The 14,899-nt window shown below is 41.7% G+C and overlaps 1 protein-coding gene across 1 annotated transcript in view; it reads left to right on the top strand.

The window, feature by feature from the left end:
- Positions 1 to 1,893: 1,893 nt before the first annotated feature.
- tmtopsb (teleost multiple tissue opsin b) overlaps positions 1,894 to 14,899 on the top strand; it is a gene marked incomplete at both ends in the record, with an annotated part of 33,801 nt that continues 20,795 nt past the window's right edge. The window contains 2 exons of the mRNA XM_080515228.1: positions 1,894 to 2,281; positions 10,104 to 10,432. Of these exons, the coding sequence (XP_080371354.1) occupies positions 1,894 to 2,281; positions 10,104 to 10,432 (717 nt within the window). The remainder of the gene's footprint in view (positions 2,282 to 10,103; positions 10,433 to 14,899) is intronic.

The raw sequence follows: 14,899 nt of genomic DNA, 5'->3' as shown, positions 1-14,899 counted from the left end.
TGACCCTTTCCTTGAAGTCCTTCTCCGTGAGCATAAACAACTCCGTCTGAATTGATGAAACGTGCCTTTGTGTTCTCGTACAGGGAAAACGAAGTGCTCCAAGAAGGAACATCGGAGCCTTGAAGGACAGGAGCTTAAGGCAATATTATTGATAAAACAGATTACTTGTGCTCGACCCTTGATTGTGAGTTGTGACCCCATTAGTGAATGGATTACTCTGAAAAGCAAAAAATGAATTCAAGGCAGGCATCAAAGCCTTAAGGGTAACTTGTAATGTTGCTTTGAGAAAGTCTTGATCCGTCTCTCTGTCGCCACGGTATTTCATTTCACTGTAAACAAATGGGCCCCTTTCTCCTTAGGCCACAACGTCTTGAACTCTTCTACTCCTGAAAAGAAAACACAGACTTGCCTTCATGACACATCAACTCCTCACAAAACGTTTGAGATATTCGGCTTTCGGGTGAAATGTCAGGATGAACCTAAAATGAACAGTATACCTATACAGCTGAACCTGATGTGCACAGTGTTTCGGTACGTTTTGCACAACTTGATGTCCACTAACAAAGAGTGGACATCCTGCTTCAGCTGGAATTGTTACTCAAACAGTCCTGCTCATGATGCTGATCACATTTTGACATCAGGAGACCAAGATGATGCCTGACAATTAATCAACAGTACCTCGACATCGGAGGCATCCGACAGGATGTTCCCGGTATCACCCGGACGACCTGCAATAGTACCTGACAACATTGTAGGCACAAGGACCAGTTGGTCTCAGTGCTGTTCTCTGATGAAAGTCCATTCATGGTGAACACAAATAATGGCTGCCAACGATGTCGGAGATGTCGAGGAGAGCGCTGTATATCCGCCACTGTTGTCACATACAAATCCTCTCGGATCAGCTGAGTCTGCATGTTGAGGCTCGTAACTCTGTACCCAAGAACCTTGATGACCTTCAAGAAGAGTTTGATGCCTCAGCAGATGATAAGTGGACCTGTGAACAGCAGGAGACATGATTGTCAAGCTGTGATTGATGCTCAAGGCCACATGACAAGTTAAGACATTGGCATTTTCAATTGTGGTATACTGAACTGCTGTTGGCTTTTCTTTAAATAGAATGTTTGAGATTCGAAAATCATCATGCTTCTCCATAAACGTTCTACTTTTATGCATAACGTTGTTTTTTTTTTTTTTACATTTTTCATAAATAAGACATAACGTGAGAAGTACAATCATGCTCAGATTGTTGGTCTGAGCATACAGACCTGTCCATGAGATTTAAAGTGACTCCTTCTTATTGTTGAGTATTGTTATGTAATTCCTTCGCTGGTGTTGTTGGTCTGAAGGTGGTTTGAGACTGAGACTGACACACACACACACACACACACACACACACACACACACACACACACACACACACACACACACACACACACACACACACACACACACACACACACACACACACACACACACACACACACACACACACACACACACCCTCTTCTTGTGTAGTTGGTCCCTCGGCGCGTCAAAAGGCGCTGCGGGTGATAAAAGCTCAGGCGCACTTAGCGCTTGAACGGTGGCCGCGCGAGCGAAAGGAGCGCACCTCTCCAGAGCGCACGGTACAGCGCGCCGCGGCACAGGGGGGCGGATCCAGCAGGACACCGGCGTCCGCTCTCTGGGACCTCATTCAGACGCCGAGGCGAGCTCCCTTTGGTCTGGAGAGACGATCATTTTTAGGACAGTTGACCTCCTCCTCCTCCTCCACCGTGCGCCTTCGCTCCTCCAGATGAGTTGACCGAGTGAAAAAGCACCGAGATCGGACGTGTCCGTCCCGCGGTGCAAACTTCCCACTGGACCAAACTTTTGCTGCTCGAGGCTCGGCTCGGTATGATCATTTCCAACGCGAGCCTGAGCTGCGCGCACTGTCCCGGGGGAGAAGCAGCCCGCGGCGCGGCAGCGGTGACGGACGCGTACGAGGAGGTGTCCGGCTCTCTCGCTCCTCCGTCCCTCAGCCCGACAGGGCACCTGGTGGTGGCGGTGTGCCTCGGCTTCATCGGCGCCTTCGGGTTCCTCAGTAACTTCCTGGTGCTGACGCTGTTCTGCCGGTACCGGGCGCTGCGCACGCCCATGAACCTCCTGCTCGTGAGCATCTCGGCGAGCGACCTGCTGGTCAGCGTGCTGGGCACCCCGTTCAGCTTCGCAGCCAGCACCCAGGGGCGCTGGTTGATCGGACGCGCCGGGTGCGTTTGGTACGGCTTCGTCAACGCCTGTCTGGGTAAGAAGCTGTTTCCATCATTCTCCTGCATGCGCTGGCAGGGACGAGAGAACACCGAAAACACCCGTATCGCTCGTCCGGATCCATCTTTGCTTCTCACGTCTTTCAAGTGAAAGTATAGGATGAAATGTCGATTTTCATTTCAGTGTAGCAGCCAGACTGATTGGCACTGCTCGGTTTCCTCAACAAGTGCAGTATCATGTGGCGTGAAAGTGAGACAACCGTTGTCATTTTACGCAGTTTCATTTTCTCGCATTCAGTTGAGAATGAAATGGAAGAAAAAAAAAATCTGCCTTTCTGTCTCTTTCTTACGATGTCTTTGGTTGCATCTTTCAACAACTTGATGCAAATATGCACTTCACGTCTGCAGCATTGGGCAATGCAAAAGTCCTCATTGGTGCCTGAGTAATTTCATTAAGATCACGAAGTTCTTATAAGTTGTGAAGGAAATGTGTTGCTATAAAGTAGACTCGGTTTACAAACTCATAAATAATGCCATCTTTAAGTAACTCACACGTGGTCCCAAATGAATCGGGATGAGATGAAGGCTATATAAAAGGCATAAAACATGTAAAAGTACATGTCTGATGTATTGCAAGATAAACGAGTTCCCACTGGGCTCTTTTCTGAATCTGTACATGCTTCGAATGTCCCACACTGTTTACAGAGCTCCTCACCAGTACTGGGATCAAACCTGTGACCTTTACTCTTCAGGACAGTCATTCTAATTACTGTCAGGGATTGATTGGTGTCACCCCAGTGCTCACACCTAGGGATCCCAATTGTCTGGCCACTGGAGCGTTGAAACTAGAGAGAGGGAGACGGAGCGGGAGACAGTGTAAATTGGGGGGGATTCTGTTGTGCAAGTCAGCGCTTTCGTTCTTTTTACGAATTTAGTTGATCTCTTTATGTGCTAAAGAGACTTTAGACTTCACCCCAACAATCGACCTACAAGCATGACTCTTGACTCTGAAAGTCATGAAGTAGATTTCTGACAGGAAACACCAATGAATAGGATTTTATTTTGTTTAATTCTGGAAGTTTTGAGCATTTTCAGTCTTTATTCTAGTGTCTTTGAGATACAGAAAATCAAAACAATTTACCAAATAAATGCTGAATAAAGTTAAATCTTTTTTATTTATTATGTATACATTTGTGCAAATCAACCTGAGTTATTAAACATTGTGCTTTTCACCGAAACACAATTGAAAATAGTTACTTGGTTGAAAAATATATCTAACTCAAAACTGCTAAATGTCACTGAGCTCCAAGAAGCCAATAACTGGAAACAAGGAAAAGAATAAGAATGAAAGTGGCGCCTCAGCAGTTTTCTGTTCAGTCTGTATTTGGAGGAAAGTAAAATTGGAGAGGGATGTTGCTCTTAAATCAGTTGTTTTCTCTCCAGAGTTTGAAATGACAGCGACGTGCAGCACAGCGTGGCATTGCTGCTTTCGTAGGGGTATTGCTGCCCCTAAATCTGCCAGGTTTTCTTTACAGTTTTGATTTCGAGCCCCGTAAAGTGTGATGGAGTGAAGTATTGATCTTAAATCTCTTGTTTTCTTATAAGAGTCTGGAATTGCCTGAAGGTATTGTTATCACTCATAAATCCGGTGTTTTCTCGCTGGTGTGTTCAGTGAAGTGATGAGAGGCACCGCAGACTCTAAAACAGATTCTTTAATTTCTTGTTTTGCCATTTGAAGTTTATGTTTTGACTTTGTGCTTTCATCTTGACTCTCGGCAACGTGTTGCTGTTCTTAAGTCTGTTGTTTCTCCACTGAACACTTGAACCTGTCGGCTCCAGTAAGTTGTTGCTATTAACTCTCTTTTTGGTAGAGTCTGTAGTCGCTTCATCACTTGTGAGACCATTGCTCCTGAATTCCGTTCGGTCTGCAACATCCCATGCTCTCATTTGTATTAAACTGGAGGATGGTGGCTAAATGTCTCGGCTGCATTTGACAGCTGTTGAGCTCATCTTCACACAAACTGATCGTACCCCTGTGATGAGACCCACACCTCGTCCTCACGTCGCAGCCCAGAGAGAATGCGCATGATTAATTCTGCGTGGCGTCTCGCAAGCAGCTCAAACGTTTGTGATAGTGAGCAGCTGATGGCTGGTAAGAATTGATCGCTGTGGAGGAACAAAAAGACATGAAATTAACTGGAAGGAGGAAGAAATTACTTTACCACCCTGTTGGCTGAAGTTGAGGTAGAAGTGTTTATGTATAACATGCTGGAGGATTTGATCTTTATAAGGGAGAGAGGGAGAGAACCAGAAAGTGGGGTAAGTGGAATACATTTCAGCCCAAGGAGGAGAGTTCGCTTGAATCACTTGGCTTTAAAGGAAAAAAAAACGACAGCAAAAAACACACACACTTTTAACCACAACATTGTCTTGTTCAGTGCACAGCTTTAAAACTGAGAGCAATTTATCTGCAAGCAAATGGCCTCAATGCTTTTGTTGTTGTGAAGGGCACAGAGTGAAGCCAGATTCAGCTCGTTTTCTCCAATTGATGCTTTGGGAAAGTCAAAGTCTCTTCAAAGTAGTCTAAACTGTGAAAAGAAACAGAAAAAAGTGAATAAAAAAAAAGAAGAAGCTATCCTCAAAGTACAAATGCAAGCAATGTGGCTCAGTCAAGGCTTGTAATTCCCGACTTTTATCAAAAATTGACCATGGTTGTAAAGAAAATTGGGAGCTGGCTCAATTTCAGGCTGAATAAATGGGAATGAATCTGCTCATTTTGAAGAGGCAACAGAGCTAAGATTTCTTGTTTTTCCTCCCTTTTTAATGGAAAACTCAGTAGTTGATAAAGCAGCTTTGATCGGGTTGGTTCGTCATATATGAATGCTTGATGCGTTTATTTTCAGAAGCTGTTGCGTCCTCTCCTCATGTTCTTGTCAATCATCCTTGGTTTTACCTTTGGTCACCTGAATTGGCAATTTGGTCATCTGTCCATACAAATGTCCGCCTTCTCCCATTGTTAATGTTTAGAGCATATTGTTCTATGTACGCATCACACATCCTGGACTTTTTGTGTCTTTTTTGAGACTTGGCTGAAACCTTCCATCTCGTATTCCAGGTTACAACACATACAAACGTGATCGTGGGCACGGCAAAGGGGGGGGGGGGGGGGGGGGTCATGATCTAGGTTAAGGATAGTTTTCAGTGCTCACAGAGTAGAAGCAGTGGGGGATGCTTTAGAATGCCTTGGGATAAAACTTTGACCATCTCCTGAAATGTAATTTGCTGTCATTGTATTGTGTCGGCCTCCCTCATCTACTGATGCATTTTTTAATCACCTTCGTGATATTCTTCAAAAGATGTGGCACAAAAGAGATGCATCTCATGGGGGACTTTAGAAGAAATTGGCTCGACAAACGTGGTGAAAGAAAACTAAAAGAAATTACTTGAAAATTCAATCTAACGCAAATAATTGAAAAGGCCACTCGGATTACTAAAACATCTCAAACACTCATAGACCTAGTTTTCACAAACAAAGCAGACCGGATCAGTAAATTTAATGATTTAATAACGGCTCTGTCCGGACATAATTTAACATCATTTGCCATGAAACTATCAAAAGCGCACTATAGAAATGTACAAATGGTTGACTCAAATGAGTCTGTAGTCTATATCCCAAGGAAAGATGTCTAGCTGCTTGATAATGAAATAAGATGGGTAAATTGGTTTAGGGTCATGGCAGACAACGACAGCAGTGCAGCTTCCAGTGACTCAGTACAAATGTTTAAACAGCTTGTTTCTAAAGTTCAAAAGTGAACAAGACAAGGCATGAATGGGGAAAATCCCCGTGCCTTCACTAAATGATGATTTATAGAAATTGATGAGATGTTGAGATTCAGCTTTTAAAAAAGTACCATAAGGCAGGACTGATTAATCTATAATGAACTTCTAAATAAAGTTATTCAACAGCAAAGGCAAGCTAAAGCGACACTATTTCTTGATATAATCAAGAAAAAAAATATCGCTGTTCGTTCCTTTGATCGCCAATACACCATTGAATCTTCAACCAGATGATGTACTGATGTTTTCCACTGATTGATGAGGAATTAAGATTCTTTTCCGGTCAACATTTCAATCAACTCAAGTATAACCAGTTATAAAAAAAAAACCCAACACATATTTAAAGATCCATTTGCTTTACCTCTGATATGCTCACATGCTGGATTTCTGGATTGTTGATCTTTTTTTTTTTTTTTTGCCAAAATGTACAAATCACTAATCTCTTAACCTGATTACAGAAACCAGATTTGTCATTTACATGATACTGTTGGAGTCGGGTTTACTGTAACCCAGTTGCTTCCAGTGAATACATGTACGCAGATGGAGGGGCTGGTGGCATTGAGGAATGGCCTGATTTGGTGCAAGAAAGCGCCTTTTCATCGCCATCAGCACCAGGATCTGAAGGAGGAACAGAAGAAGAGAGACTCAGAGGGACACAGCAGGAGGTGAAACACAGAAGAAGAATGACATGGAGGCTGAAATTGAAAGGACCATTAAAGCGGGAGACAATGGGAGATGATTAGGCCCCGTGCTGACTCAGGGCCCCGGATGTCGGGTCATCCATTTCAATCCTGAATCTATCAGAAGACGAATCAGGCCTCCGGTGGAAAACCCATTAAAAAGGCATGCTAGAGGATGAAAGTGGGGCCTGTTTGGATCAAAACGGAGGTGTTGGCGACCGAGATTCCCCACCTGACTGCAGTCATCACAAGAAAGACATGAATGAAAAATGCTTGCTGTTAAGAGGAGTTGCCCTTTTACTGACATAGCAGTTGGTTTATACTCAAATCCTCAACATCTGGATGGGGCAAGAAGCTGCTACTTCCAATGTTTATTCCGGAATATTCATATTTCTGTGCTCCATGCGTCTTGTAATCCTGAAAGCAACTCGTTTATGATCAAATATGACGATAATTTTAAAGAAAATCCGCCAGATATGACAAAATACTACTTCTTGACTTTGTTGATTTATTAAAAAAAATTATTTTTAAAGTGGAATTGTGGCTTGTTTAGCAGTTTTTACTCTTGCGAAACAAACCCATTCTCTCGTGCCGCACAGGTGGATTGTAGGACAGTGCGTCCCCGGGCAAACAAGAACACAAACTGAAAGAGACACGTTTCCATTGATTTATTGCACCGAGTTTACAAAATGTTCTGATTATTTGACATTTCTGGGTGTCACCTTTATTCATTTAACACCCCTTAGTGAGCGTTCTGTTATCAGATGTTGCTTTTTGAGAGCCTTCTGTTCTGCTTTGTGCCTCGTCATCAAAGGGCCACTGTATTGAATGACCTGAGGCATTTTTGATAAGATGTGAAGTGACGCTTCCTGTTCATTTGACCGCACTGGTATAATAATCTCTGTATTTTGTTGATATTTGCTTGCTTTATAGAGCTCCTTGTTCCTTCTCCCATTGGCCATTTTACATAGATCAACTTAAAAACAACCATATTTTGAACAAATGGGCACAATATCCATATAATACTACAAAATCCTTTTACTTTTTTCTCCATGCTGGGATTGAGCTTTTTTCTTTTTTTTTGTAAAGCTTGTTTACTTTTGTAAAGCTTGCTTATTTTTGCTTAATTTGTGTGTCCCGTTAAGTCATTTGAGACATCTTTGTGGTCGCTTCCGTATCAAATGTTGGTTGCATTATAGATGTCACTTTTTTTCTTTATTTAACCCTTTTTAAAATTTTGTCTTTGATTTTGTCTCCTTCTCGTCAGATCGCACTTTCTAACATCCATTTTGGGCCATTTACTCTTTTTTGTGATCTGACACTTAACACATGTATTGTCCAATATAAGATTCTATTGTCACAACAAGGAGGCAAAACATTTGACAGTGGAATTGTTACCTTTGCCCTATACATATCAGTGGCCTACTAACAGATGACATAACACAGATTTCAAACTGAGTCGCTTCATTCAGTATTCTGAAAATCTTTTGGTCCCGTTTCTCTTTTGGGTTATATTTCTGTTTTTGGATCATGTTACTACTTTTTTGGCTTTTGCATTTGGTTTATCATCAAGATTTATCGGAATCATTTTGTGATTTTTATCTGTGACAAGTGTTGCATTAATAACATGTACTTACTGGGTTAATTTTTGTTATATGTATCTGACTAATGATAATTTCAACAGCATTTAAGTTTATCTCCGTCGGAGCACAAATATCTCTATTTTATCCGTTGAAAGGAATGAAGCAGCTGATAGCAGTTATCAATAATGCAGATGTTGAACTGAACAAATTCATCAGTGAGGAAGTTACACCAATAATGATTGAATGCCATGGTTTAAAATGCCCTTAAAAAAATTAAATCCCTCACAGAATGAATGTAGAATTCATATTTTTTTAATGTGAATTTCAACCGGGTTAACATCATTTTTGTTTAATCTCAACACAAAGTTTCTGACTCAAAGCTATGAAAGAAGTGTAATCATGATATCTGTGGATTAAGCTGATTTATCCACACATGCATGGAACCACTACATCCAATAAAAAAAAGTATATAATTATTATATGTATACATTGGATGTGTAGTTGTCGTGTACCATCACTGGTCAAGAGGGTAAAAGGGTTTCTTTGTCCTCGGCCTCGTCTGTCAGGCACATCATGGCATTTTGGAGGAAATTGAGAGGAAAGAGTGTGATTGATCACCGCTGTGACAGACTGCAGCCTTCAGACAACACAGCTGCCGCTGTGACACACAAACATAGATGCACAGCTCTCGCCCTCATATCCAGCTTGCACACACATCAACGTGAAATCATCTCCACCAGTCTCAAGACTGCCGGCGGCCCTCAGCAGAGCTTCTCGCGGCTGCAACCTTCTGTCCACGCCAAACATGCTTCAGCCAATCAGCAGCCTTGATTATGCACCCAGATGTCGTGATTTTCTGTAATCAGAGTCTCTCTGTCCCCGTCGCAGACGGCGTAATGGATGTAAAGTGGCTCTGGACCGGCACTTTAGCCTGCATGTGTTGATTAGCTCTGATTTAAGACTGAAGTCACTTCAGCTATTTACTCCAGTGGCGCACGTTCACCAATTAGCAATTAACGCAGAGAATGAGGCTGCTCTTGAATGCAAATCAGCGTCTCTGTGAACGTTTGTTCAGCTCAGATCCACGTGTGATGATGATGTACACGAGCGCGGCGGATGCAGCGGCTCATGCTTTGATCCTCCAGCGATACTTCAAAGTTTGACTGAAAATAAACCGGAGGAAACAAAAGCGCATTAAACTCAGAGAAAAAGCTTCTCGCTCGCAGACCTCATCAGACGTGTTGCGTCCTAACCTTGACATCCTTCCCCAGTCTGAACGATGACCAGGACACAAACGCTGCAGCCCAAAAACACCTCAGTTATTTGAGTTAGACAAAATAAAGTTGATCTCTGACTAGAAGAGGTATATAAGATACCTACTAAAACAAACTTTTAATCCTTTTCACTTACAAAATCACAAGTAACACTGTGGCTGCGCTGCGAACGAGAAAGTCGAGCACGATGATTTTGGATGAGAACATGAAAACTTAGGTTCACAGAATATATACAGTAAATATAGTTTGTTTTCATTCTTCATTCACCAACTCTTAATGCATGTAAGCAATATGGAAAAATGCAGCTTTGGATCGCTTGCTGCACATTAGATCTTTGAAATTTCTCTATAGATGCTCACAATATCAAGAAAAACATGAGTCTATAGGTTTTGTTTACATTGACTGAATCTGAGCCCAGATGAGTTGCTGCTGTTGACAGAATTCGATGAACGAGACTATCTTGATGACCACCTTTTCGTCCCACAGGCATCGTGTCCCTGATTTCCCTGGCCGTCCTGTCGTACGAGCGCTACTGCACCATGATGGCGCCCAATATCGCCGACGGTAGAGACTTCCGCCCGGCGCTGGGAGGGATCTTCTTCTCGTGGTTCTACTCCGTGGCCTGGACTGTACCCCCGCTGCTGGGCTGGAGCCGGTACGGGCCCGAGGGCCCCGGGACCACATGCTCGGTGGACTGGAAGACGCAGACTCCCAACAACATCTCCTACATCATCTGCCTGTTCGCCTTCTGCCTGCTCCTGCCGTTCGGCGTCATCCTGTACTCCTACGGCATGCTGCTGCGCGCCATCAGACAGGTGACATTATGCAGATGTGGATTTATAATACTTTCCCAAAAGTGAGAATATTAGCCTTTGGGCAGGGGGGAAACGTTGCGCTGACACTGTGATGAGTTGTGAATTTAAAGCTTGTTTCTTTTGTACTCCAGGCGTCTGGGTATGAGCCAGCGAAATGCCTTCAAGGTAAATTTTAGATAAGACACCAGAAAAAAAGTTCATTAATATGCGATTCGAATGCGGTGCACTCGCTTATCTGCGACCTTAACTGATCCGTGACCGCATCAAAAGCCTCCATCCGGCCTCGGTGCTCCGCCCCGGGGCTGCGGATTTGACAAGAGAGCGCAAGAATGAGAGTTCAAAACATTTCAAAGAATTTCACTTGAAAGAGGAGAAGTTTCAATTTGTGATCAGGTTTGACGTGTGAACATGCACTCTATTAAAGCTGCCGGTGTTAATTTCTACTCGTGTCTGCAGCTTTCCAGCATCTCACCTCTGCTTGCCCCCCCCCCACCCGGAAAAAACCCCCTGTCACATTTATTTATCTATTTTTTAAGCCGTGTTGTGCATCGTTTACACCTCTGTGCAGGAAGAGCAGATGTAAGAAGTGTTAAAAGTGTGATGTGAATTCTGGATGTCTGTCATCATTTGTGTCCTGATGCTGCTGCGGAATCAGTGAAGTGCCTTTTCCGATGGAGACGAGATGATTTGATGGTTGCATTTACAATAACACACAGGATGATGGTTAGAGGTGAGACTCGATTCATTTTGCTTTAAGATATTGTTTGGGTTTAGATATCATGTTTTTCTTTCAACCTGGCTTATAAATAAGGCACTTGTGTGTGTGTGTGTGTGTTTAATGATTTAAAGTGGAAGATGGGTGCAAAACCCAGAGAGAAAACTTCCAATTATCATGGCGGTGTCATTTGATGCCAAAAAAGCACAGCACAGATTGAAGTGTTTCAGTTTTCTGAAACATTAAGGGGAACAAAAAATGAGATAAACTAGTTTGACCGTAGCGAACTTGAGAGGTTTCCGTGGCTCCGGCAGAGATTTTGAGAAGCAAGAGAGCAGCACGTAAGTTCAGTCTGCAGGCTGGTGTTAATGACCGGATTACAGACAACTGTCTTCATTACACACTGCCGAGGCGCTTCATTAAACCGGCGAGCTGCAGACCTTCACACCCACTGTCTGCTAATCATTGCAAACAAAGTTCTGCATCTTGCTGTGGGGCTTTCAATGACCTAAAGAGGAGGTCATACCCGACACATTCACATGAATTGTACACGGTTGGTGTTGAATGTCGGTTAATATTTGCTGGGACTCGTACTGCAGTCTGTTGTACAAACGGGTCATTTGACAGTTTTGTTTAAAAAAATGTCAACTGGGGGAGAATGCAGAGGCTGTTTTCTTGAAGTAGTCCCCAATAATGTCGCTGTGTTGTTCGAAAATGGATCAAAAATTACTTTAATTCTCAGATGTGGAGCCGAAACTGCTTTTATAGTGATTGTTGTCATTTTGGGTTGCAGGTACTGTAACTGCGCACTGTGGATGCGTGGCTGCTTCTACAACAAACAACTACACTTGCATTGCCTGAATTGTACTAAATTACAAGTACATTTATTGTGTCAAAAACTATACACAATTATCGTAAATTGTCTACAACATTACGGTTAAATGACTGGATCGTCTTTCTTTCAGATTTTATGGCAGTGGAATTATTAAAATTATGCAATAATTGCATGTTTTGGCCTCTTTTCAAAGACAACTTTTCATAGTCAGCAGTTCCTTTAATATCATTTTATGATCTTAAAATAAATGTGTGAATTTTTTACAATGGTGATAACGTCATGTCCTCGATGTTTGGCACACTGTTGAATCTGGTCTATGATTGGACGATTTCACTGTGGACGTCCCGAAATGATTTGTCTGTAGCCACAAAGCTTGATTGCTCTGCTTTTGTAATGATCATAAGCAGTCTGGAAGTACATGATTATGAGAAATCAGTTGTGAGGAATAGGAAGTAAAATGTTTAATCGTGTTCGATTCATTTCACTTGTTTAGAATATTTATATTGAAGCACGTTTCTAGGGCAAACAGAAAAGTGTACACAAATTACCCGGGGGCACCTTGTTTTGTTTTGCAAATGTTATGAAGCATGAATATTCTACGTTTAAAAGAAGAAACCTTTTGGCTACGAACATGCAAAACAAAGCCTGAGATATTAACTCAAACTGTGGGCGTATTCAGAAGTGACTGTAATTTTCAAAATAGCCAAAAAGATGAAATGGTGTTAATTGTACTCATATGCGAGTCGTACCAAATACTTTGGGGGGGATTTTAAGCACAGTAATGTGAGCATTTGTAACTCTTTAGAACATCAGCAGATATGTGGACAAACATTGAGTGAATTGTTTTGTAGTTTAGTGCGATTATAACAAGGACATCAAACGGTGCGTCGATTCTTCTCCTGTTTCTAAATCTTTGCTGAATGTGTGGGAGGGTAAGTCATTCAGCATCCTTATGTTTCACACGTTGTAGAGATTATTTGCATGAAATTATGGGGGGGGGGGAAGAATTCTTTCAAGAACGATGCACGTTTAAAATGACCAAAGATAATCCTCCGCCGGTCACTGACAAGATATCTTTAAGCAGAAACATGTATTTGAGGTCAATTGCATGTGAGGCATCAGTTTGTCTCCTCCCTTTGCTTTAAGTCAGTTTATAAATGATTGATAGATAGATAGATAGATTACTGTTATCTCTGCTGGAAATTAGAAAAAGAATGTAGTATAGTTAATGTTTCTAACTTGATTTTCCAAACCACAGCAGGCCTTAAAACCACCAACAACTTTGTACTGGAAAAAAAAGTAAAAACAAAAATCATCCATTTATATTGCAGTTATCCTGAACCTTCATTTGTATTATTTTCCAAGGTGTGAAATATATATATATATATATATATATATATATATATATATATATATATATATATATATATAAAAAACACTCCTGTGATAATCTGTGCCCATCAAATGGATGGAATGTCGTCGCTGATCACTGCTTTGACAAAAAGAAAAATACTCCTAATGAATGTTTTGAGAGACTTGGACATCTCCGTTCGTTTGCGAGAAGATGAGTAATTAATACATGAGATTATCTCCCATTGCTTTGTAATTAGTACACATGTCTCCAGCCAACTGCTTTGAGTGCGTCGGTTCAGTAATTTTCACTTTTCAATCATATATGTCATAAACTTGTGGATGGTAAGTTTAGTAATAAAAGCTTTTGTTTTTTTTAAATGGGACAATAGGCAATATATGATAGATGAATTTGCTAGCTTGTGCGACTAAATGCAATGCTGTATGCATTTAGTTTTCTTTTTTTCTTTTGTATTAAATAGAAGAAATGGAAACGAGATGCACTGAGCCAAGTAGGCAGCATAGAATGAATTTTCCAGTCAAATCATTTAGAAGAATATTTACAAGAATGACCTTAACACCTACTGACGGTGTTAAAGCAAACATGTTGTTAGCGGTTTTCAAAATTACTCTTGAATCAACCTAGGTGTCAAATGTAAGGCTTGAAGGGCAAAAACCCATTGATATGACTTATTTTGTTGTTTTATGTGGATAAGAAATCGTAGGAATCGGAAGTGATGCAGTCATGAAGACGGAACATAATGACTATGATGAAAGCTGACCTAGGGCTGATTGGGAAAGGGACGGTTGGCGTCACCATGTAGAACAAAACAAGACTGGATTCATGGAAAATAACAGTGTGAAGCTTGTGTCACTACATGGGGAGATACAGCAAAATGAGCCTGTTGATGATCTTAAACGTAGCAAATTATCACGTTTTGATGTCCGCGTTCACGTGTCAAACACAATTATTACAATTATCTAATTTCTCCCAATTATCGGTCCATTATGGCTCATTGGTGGCCATTTTTGAGTAACTGTCATTTCTGCCAATTTTTCCACTGGAGGTTTGGAAATGACGCTGATTGTTGGAAACCGACCAGTAGTTGGCAGTAACGTTCGTACTGACGGAGAAGTAAACGCAAGCGACATACCTCCATATTGACAAAATCTGTATGAAAGCCCTGCTCGTGTGAAGTGTTGTATACAGAGAGTGGGAAACTACCAAACGATTTCACATGTGAACGATCTCATCATGTAGTTATAGTTGTATAGAGGTGCTTTGGTGCTCTGGAAGCCGGTAAGTCAAACTGGTACGCAACTAAAAATGAGTTTGACATCATCATGCTGGATGATAACAGTGCTAAAAAGCACATTTATCCATCATGAATGTGAAGGGTGACAATTGTTTAACGGTATTTATTGTGATTGATTGTTGAAGTAATCCAGGCATCAAAGTCTTTCTTGGCTGTGATGCTGCTTGTTTGCACATCTTTTTCCCCCCGATGACACATTATTCCTTTGTATGCTAATGTTTTTTTTGGCACACACACACACACACACACAC

This window comes from Blennius ocellaris (assembly GCF_963422515.1).
Source record: "Blennius ocellaris genome assembly, chromosome: 19".
NCBI classification, from domain to species: domain Eukaryota; kingdom Metazoa; phylum Chordata; class Actinopteri; order Blenniiformes; family Blenniidae; genus Blennius; species Blennius ocellaris.
The sequence above is the reverse complement of the archived record's forward strand: the minus strand, read 5'-3'. Positions and strand labels throughout refer to the sequence as shown.